This window comes from Austrofundulus limnaeus, unplaced genomic scaffold, assembly GCF_001266775.1.
Source record: "Austrofundulus limnaeus strain Quisiro unplaced genomic scaffold, Austrofundulus_limnaeus-1.0 Scaffold178, whole genome shotgun sequence".
Lineage (NCBI taxonomy): Eukaryota > Metazoa > Chordata > Actinopteri > Cyprinodontiformes > Rivulidae > Austrofundulus > Austrofundulus limnaeus.
Window position 1 is genome coordinate 231,451 of NW_013952580.1, and position 7,799 is coordinate 239,249.

The following is a 7,799-nucleotide window of genomic DNA, read 5'->3' on the forward strand; positions in this document are numbered from 1 at the left end:
GCAGCGGGGGCTTCGACCGCCGAATCCTCGTCTTCGTCGGACTGAGCCGCCGGCTGGATTCGGAGAGCAGCGGGTCTTGTCGGAAAACAGCAGTTTCCCCCAGCATTTTCTCCAGGAATTTCACTCTCCTCTCCAGTGTCGGACGCAAAAGTCCGGCACAGGCCCGGCAGGACTCGGGCTCCACAAGCGCCCGTTGAGCGTGAATGATTCATAGGCAGGCCGGGCAGGCCTCATGCTGGTCCTTCTCATGAAGCTTAAAGCCGCACCCCTGAGGACAGGGGCGAACAAAATACTTTGGCTTCTTCGAAGGTGGTTTTGTGCTCATCGTGAACTGCAAAACAGATTTTCAGCAGAAAATTAAGGTCACTTAAGTAGTGTCAAGCGGCAGACACACGAACCAGCAGGTAACGCCGTTAGCACCAGTAAAGCTAGCCTTTAAGCACCTCTAAGAACCTTAGAAGCTGAGCTAACTAGCAGCAGCTATATGAGCTCAGGTTTAGAGGTGACTATCGCTAGGTGAAGGGCGATAGAACTGAGTAACGACGCTGGTGACTCCGAACTTATAGGGTGAAGGCGGAGCCTGTCACCCGACGTTCAACGTCACCACGTCACCGGTCTAAAGACGTGATTAGAGGTGGCTTCAGTCAGGCGCGCGTGTCCCATATACAACTGTGTGTTGTACTGAGTGAAATGACTGAAAAGGAACTAACCAGACACGCCTTAAAAATAACACCGTGATGCACCAAAACTGTAACAACGTGGGTGAAAAAACGACAAAACAGTGATCACAACAAGAACCCMGAGGAAATATGTGCCCCTTGTCTGTGCTCGTGTAGTGTAGCTTGACTGTACCGAGCCTGCAGCAGCACCCAGAAGTGAACGAGGCGACCCGGAAGCGGTGGTCCGACTGGAGGCAGACAGAACATCAACCTTTTATATTATAGCTGCACTCGCAAGACAATATCTGCAAGCGGGACACAAGGTATTTGTGCATGTTTTTTTTGTGCTTTCTCCGCCGTGCATTCCTCCGAGAAGCGAACGCGTCCCGGATGTGTGCACACACAAAAAAAAAATCCCTCAATTTCCCTCCTTTGGTTTGCCCAAAAGTTACAGACCGCGGGGGGGAACGGCAGCCCTACAAAGTGGGATTTTGTTGTCGTGTTTCGGGCGGTGAGGCATTGTGTGCTGCTGATATTTCTGGACTCTGAAGCATCGACGTGTTCTTGGACTTAATGAGTCCAGCTTGTCCGTTTCCGTCCTGTATTTTTTTTTTCAACAGGGCATGGTTGTTGTAGGAAGTGTCAGTTTTTTTAAGAGCTGGGGAGGCCGGGCTATTCAAACCTGCCGTAAACAATCATTCCTGCCTTTGACACAATAAACACACCTTTGTGTTCGTCTCTCGGTCGCTTCTTCTTCTGTTTTTAAACCCTCCATTGTGCTCACCGCTCCTACAAATATATATTTTTTGGGGGGGTGCTCTGCAGAATATGGCGTCCCGCCTTATAAAAAATAAGGCTGCCATTTTTGTTTCTCTTTTGTCTGGAAATGTTTTAAGAAAACTGTCTGAGAATGTGTGAGAGCCCCTCCGTCAGTCCGAACCAGCTGCTCCCAGAAAGACACGATGTCCGAAAAGTCAAAGAAAGCAAAGTTTCCCCTTCTTTTTTTCTCTTCTTCCTTTTCTCTGAAAATTTAAAGCGACGGACACTTACTTTTCTTTTTTTCCCCCAGGAATCCAAAAAAGGAGCCGAGGCGAGCTTAAAGCTGAACAGCTATAGCTCTGTTTTTTTAAGTGTCAGCTCTGTAGGCCTAATTTTACAACCTTTCTCACTTTAATCCTAATTTGCTTAAAAGTGTCTATTTTGCAAACAATTATTCCAAACGTATAAGGTTATCCTGAACTAAACAGCAGTGCAGATTTAGTTTGCTCCAGTAGTTGTTTTTTTTTAATTCAGTGATGGAATGCAGGTATGCACTCAATGTAAACAAAGCATTTTTGATCTGCATACAATATTCAATAAATCTGCACATAAATACAGTAATACAAAATTTAGATTTCTCCATCCCAAACGTATTTTTTTGTTTAGATGTTGTTGTCAACCTATTTTCAGGCTTTTCCCGTGAATAAACAATTGTGCTAACTGGCAAACGTTTTCGGTTCTTTGACTTAAAGCCATAACGGTTGTCAAAATATGCAACTTCCTTTATGTTTTATTATTTATGATAAAAGTAACTACTAAATATGTRTCATTAACTACGTGTTTTATAATAAAGGAGTAAAAATAAGGCTGCCATTTTTTTGTTTCTGTTTTGTCTGGAAGTGTTATAAGAAAACTGAGAATGTGTGAGAGCCTGGTAGTTTATTATTTATGATAAAAGTAACTACGCTACCAAATGTCTACCGCATGATTTATAATAAATTAGCAAAATCAATAAAGTCTGGATTTGTTGCCAACTATTACAAGCTGTTTGTTGACATTCAAACATTGATGAGTATACTTTGAATCAGACTTGGCTCACGAGGGATATTATAATACCGCAAAAAAATCAAGGGTCATTTTGGACCAAGGGCAGCCCAGCCACGATACCTCAAACCCTTGGAGGATTTCATAACTGCCAAATTTAGTTACAAGCAAAAGCGAGGAGTATTTGCTATTTTCGAACAAGGGTTGAGAAAATCCTGTTGTGCATAATTGATCGTCAGAAAAATTGCCAACAATTAATATTTGCCACTTTGCAATTACTGCAATTAGTGCCATGTGGTATTTTTGTGTGCGGCACATGATCACAGTCAGGCCTAAAGGTGTAAGGCAGCGCAGGGTAGGGTTGGGCAATATTGGCAATAAAGTGAATCCTGATTAATTCTGGCATTTAGCCGATAAAGATTAATATGACGATTAATAGATGACAATTGCACTTGTGTGTTTATGACTCTAAATCAGTTACCCTGTGTTCCAAAACTATACTTACAAATTGTCAAAACTGACGTCTTCATTTTAGCAGGTTAAAATAGTAAGCTGAGAGTTGAAACCGACCTTAAGTAGCAGCAGATATGCCACAGGCTCACATGTACTTGATACACAAAAATACGTCATCACATGGCAATAATGGCATTAATTTGCAATGTAGCAAATATTTTATTTGACAATTAATTGCACATATTTTTTTGCCCGACTCTAGCATAAAGCAACTGATGCTAACCCGAACCCTGTGAGCCCTATTAATTACCTGAAACACCAACATAAATCAGAGTACAAGGAAAGTCAGAAAAGGCGGACCAAGGCCACAACGTTGGCTACATGCAAGTGCAATTGTCATCTATTATTATTCATATTAATTGTTATCGGCTAACTCCACTATTAATTGTGATGAATGTTTTTTGCCAATATCGCCCTGTCCTATTTCACAAGGGAATTCAACAAAATCACAGCTAGCAAGGATATGGACCTAAATGCTGATGTTTGCAGACACACCCATAGGAAGTGCTTTACAGTAACAAATAAAATAAATTTAGTAGGTCTAGAAGTTGTTCGCTAAACCTTGATGTAATGTAWTTTAGCATAGGTGTCCATGTAAAGCTTAATTAATGTGAGTTTGATGGAAATGCGTGTAAAATGTGGACTTTTAAAAAGGATAAAAGATGAAACGGGCTGTGTGAGCTGAGTTTAAGTGTGGTTTTGTTCATGTTAACCTGACTGGATAAATCTGTGATAAGACATTAACTCGTTAAATATAACCTGACTTCTTTTTTTTTTTTTTTTAGGATGGCAGAGCCTCGATTTAACAACCCGTACTTCTGGCCACCGCCTCCATCCATGCCAAGCCAGGTAAGTTCACTCTTGACATTTGGTTACTGTGGTGTTCCCATGTGTGAATGTCTTTTCAGCCGTTTTCTAAAAGTTTCATCACAGAAAMTATAAATCCTAGGCTGAGACTTTTCACATGTTCTGCCAGATTAAATTAGATTAGCTTGTCTCCTATTTTCTGTCCTTCGATGAGTTATTGTTTTTTGTTCCGRAGGGCATGAATGACATTCACACACGGTCAGCTGTTTTCTGTTKAGCATGACCCGTTAACCCTTTCAGCTGGATAACCTGGTCCTCATTAACAAGATCAAGGAGCAGCTGATGGCGGAGAAGATCCGACCGCTGCACCTGCCGCCCACCTCCTCCCCGTCTCAGCAGTCRTTGCTCGTGCCTGCCTCGTCCCCGGACGGCGGCGCTCAGCACGGCATGCCGAAGCCGCAGCAGGTGCCGGGCCACCACGCCACGCAGCCGCAGGGYTCCGGACAGCCGGACATCGCTCTGCACGCTCGCCCCGCCTCCAGCTCTGGACCAGGTACCACTCTGTTTGTGCTCACAAGACTAATTTCATTAGAAGCCATATTTGCATTCATAGTCTACCTCTAAGTTGACATTAGCAAGCTAAGTATGTTCTGCAGCTGATTCTGAAATGTGGATGTTTACTGATTATAACTGTTATTCCATCACCTCATAATTTCCAGATGGAAGTCTAGATGACAAGGCAGCGGTGAAGGCCAAAGGATTGTGGGAAGACTGGCACATGAGACAGCTTAGTGAGCAATCTGGCCGGGTCAACCATCGCTCAGGTAATGCAGTTATTAGGGCTGGGTATCGATTCAGATTTCCCAAATCGATTCAATTCACGACGATTCATGATTCAGTTTGATTGTTTTTTAAATTAGTTAAAGGCACAGTGTGTAGGATTTGTTGTTTTCAGCGACATCTAATGTTTGAGTTGTTGAATCATCCTCCCTGGTCCTCCCCCCACCCCCACCCCCTGCTTCCAAACGCAAAGGAGTTGCTAAGGTGTCTCTCCAGCCTGGTTAAAACCAGACCCTGTCCTTCACTTTGCTTCGTACTAGGGTCTGGACTTGATGCATAGAGAATCGTTTCTTGCAGGAGGCGTGGCCTCTGCTGAAACATGTGTGTGTTGTCACTGTGATGGAGGCTAAGCTAAGAAGCTAACTGGAAATCGCGTGTGCTGTAAACAACCCTACTGGGAGGAGAAAAGTACCGAGCCGAACGAGACGACTGTAAATGTGASCTGCTGCTTTGTCAGACAAATTTAATTTAATTTGGAAGCCTTATCAACACAGACTGGCTTCATTCACTTCCTCCACTGCCGTATGCTAAAATACGTAGCAGACACCGCGCAGAACATCGACGTCATTCAAAACTCCTCATTCTGTTTGCTGATTGGCCCAGGTAAAATAAACTACAAGCAGACACTGCGCAGAAAATCTACGTTCTGTTCTCTGATTGGCCCGGCTAAAAATCTGCCAGCGAAATCCATCTCAGTGGGAGAAGTCCCAGACTGAGCAGCGAAGGGAAACTAGAATTGAGCGGAGCTGCGTAGGAAGGCAAGGACCAGGCTAGTGTCTCTCAGGTGTCAAAAACCTTTGATAATTCCAACCGCRATGTCTACCAGCAGCTTCAGGGCTAGTGATGTTTCAAGTGGTAAGATTATGAGCTTTAATAAGTAAAATTATCCCAGCTACAATGACAGACAACAAATATTACATTTATAGTATTACAACTAAAACCATGTTTGACGCCGCCACCGCAGTTTGTCCTTCATGAGCCTTCRTAGACAAGATGGCGGTGCAAGATGGCGGCTGCCTGTAGTGGCGACCCGTGACCATGGAGATATAAACAGCTTTTTATAAGGTAGAAATAATAAAACAAGGTCTTTGTCTGCAATGATTAGACATGTTTTTTATTGTTGTCATTAGTGATTATCTCAATTTCAGCTAAAAGAATTGACAAAATCCTACACACTGTGCCTTTAAGGATATCAAGCAGTAACACATTTACTTTGATATAGAAGATGTTCTCAAAGAAACTAATTCTGCAAATAGTAGAAACTAATTCTAACTTGGTGCATTGGTAAAATTATAAACATTAAGGGCAAACTTGTAAATTGGAGTTTAATCTTGAAACAAAACTGTCTCAAGTTTAAACAAGTTTAAACTAAAAAGGAATTGCAAGAGAAAGTGTTGTTGGATACATTAGTTTTTTAAGAAGCTAAGAATAATTTTCTTGATCATTAAGAAGTGATGGAATAAGGTTACAAGAGAAGAGGTGGGATAATATAAGTGTTAACTTCTGCCCACTCTTTTGAGCATTTGAAAATTGTATATTTGTAATATTTCTATTACCTTTTGAACAAGAAGAAAGAAAGAAAAAAAGAGTACTTCAGCTAAAACATTCCATCACTGTGAATTACATTAAGATGTTATAACATTGGTAACAAAACTAAACGATTTTGTTAAACTGACGTCTTTCACACATTTATACATGTTGAGGAGAACAGTTTCAGATGTTTACATACCGTAGTTTTGGTTCGAGCCGCTCGAAGCTTTGCTTCCCGCTACCACGTCTGAGCACAAATCTTTGCAAACAGAAGTTGTCATGGTCTCTGTTATCTTTAAGTTCAGCTGAGAATCAGCTGTAATGTTTGATTCCTCAGTTGTTGTTGTTTTTTTTACTCAGACAACTTGTTATAAGGAGCTAACATTAGCACTGACCGTCACCTGGATGTAAACCTACGGCAAGCCAGGAGTGACACATAGTATGGAAATGTGCAGCTTCATCGCAAACAACACCCATGGGGAAAAAATCAATCTCATGACTTATGAATCGATCTTCCCAAATTTGAACGAGAATTGATCCAGATCGATTAAATCAATTGTTTTTAACCCAGCCCTAGCAGTTATTGTTGTACTAAAAAGTAATCGTACTGCCGTTTAGACTGAGGCAMAGTGGTTTGACTGATGGTAAATAAGACTTTACTTGAGTGTCTGGCTTTCGTATYATACAGAAATAAAGTTAACACATAATTTAAATGTGTTATAATTGCAGAAAGCTATACTGCACGTAGCTCTGAGGAGTGCTAATGTGGTTCTGGTTCCCCCCGCCCCCAGGTCTGGCCCCTTCATCTCGACCTGACAACCACARCACCTCGGAGGCCCTGACCCCGACCACTCCGACGTCCAGCAGCCAGAACCGCCTGGGCGGTGCGCCCTCTGTGAACATCATCTCCGGGCTGGCCAGCGGCCCTGGAGTGGATCATATGAAGGTCGGAGGCCTGGCAGGACTTTTGGGGCCCCCGCCGAAGGCACCTAGGGGACGGAAGAAGATAAAAGCCGAAAACTCCTCGGGGCCTCTGCTCGTGGTGCCCTACCCCATTCTAGCTGACCAAGGCTGTGTCACTGTGGCACCCAAAGAGGGCAAAACCTACAGGTTAGACACAAGAAGCTGCTGCTGCTGGTTTTTAACCGCTCTGCATCACAAACTGTGAGTTATTTACTGCAGGCTATCTATGGTCTCCTATAAAAAAAACAACCTTAATAAAAGTCTGAGATAAAACAGGAAACCAAGAATTGAAATGATAAATTCATAATCAAAGCTTCTGGCTGGATGGTAGAAACTTTAGTTGAGACAACTCAGAATCTGAGCTAGTAGAAAATGTGCCATTGTCATTTTAGTTGCAATATATATATTTTTCTGCTTGGTCTTTTTGCTGCATTATTCTCCACCTTCAATCTGAAACAATTAGAGTAACTTCTAGGGCAGTGGTTCCCAAAATTGGGGTCGGGACCCAAAGTGGGGTCCTGAAACATCAAGGTGGGGTCCTGAAAAGATTTTCTAAATTAATTACATTTTTGCCTTAGTTGCCTAAAATGTAAAAATGTATAATAATAAATATTGTTACTATGTGCCCATGTTTAGTTGACCTGATACAAATGTTTATCATCCAAAAATAGTTGTGGGTACAGG

At 42.4% G+C, this 7,799-nt stretch overlaps 2 protein-coding genes across 3 annotated transcripts in view; one reads left to right on the forward strand and one right to left on the reverse strand.

Annotated features, from left to right (window-relative positions):
* Positions 1 to 936, reverse strand: part of LOC106524172 (tumor necrosis factor receptor superfamily member 1A) — an 18,380-nt gene extending 17,444 nt beyond the window's left edge. The window contains exon 1 of the mRNA XM_014017872.1: positions 853 to 936. The gene's annotated coding sequence lies outside the window, so the exon portion shown is untranslated. The remainder of the gene's footprint in view (positions 1 to 852) is intronic.
* znf362b (zinc finger protein 362b) overlaps positions 640 to 7,799 on the forward strand; it is a 14,200-nt gene continuing 7,040 nt past the window's right edge. Inside the window, exons 1-5 of one of the 2 annotated variants that reach the window (XM_014017870.1) lie at positions 640 to 982; positions 3,761 to 3,824; positions 4,083 to 4,335; positions 4,502 to 4,606; positions 6,944 to 7,262. In XM_014017870.1, coding sequence (XP_013873324.1) covers positions 3,762 to 3,824; positions 4,083 to 4,335; positions 4,502 to 4,606; positions 6,944 to 7,262 — 740 coding nt within the window. In that variant the 5' untranslated portion in view covers positions 640 to 982; position 3,761. The remainder of the gene's footprint in view (positions 983 to 3,760; positions 3,825 to 4,082; positions 4,336 to 4,501; positions 4,607 to 6,943; positions 7,263 to 7,799) is intronic. The other variant, XM_014017871.1, reaches the window with a different exon arrangement.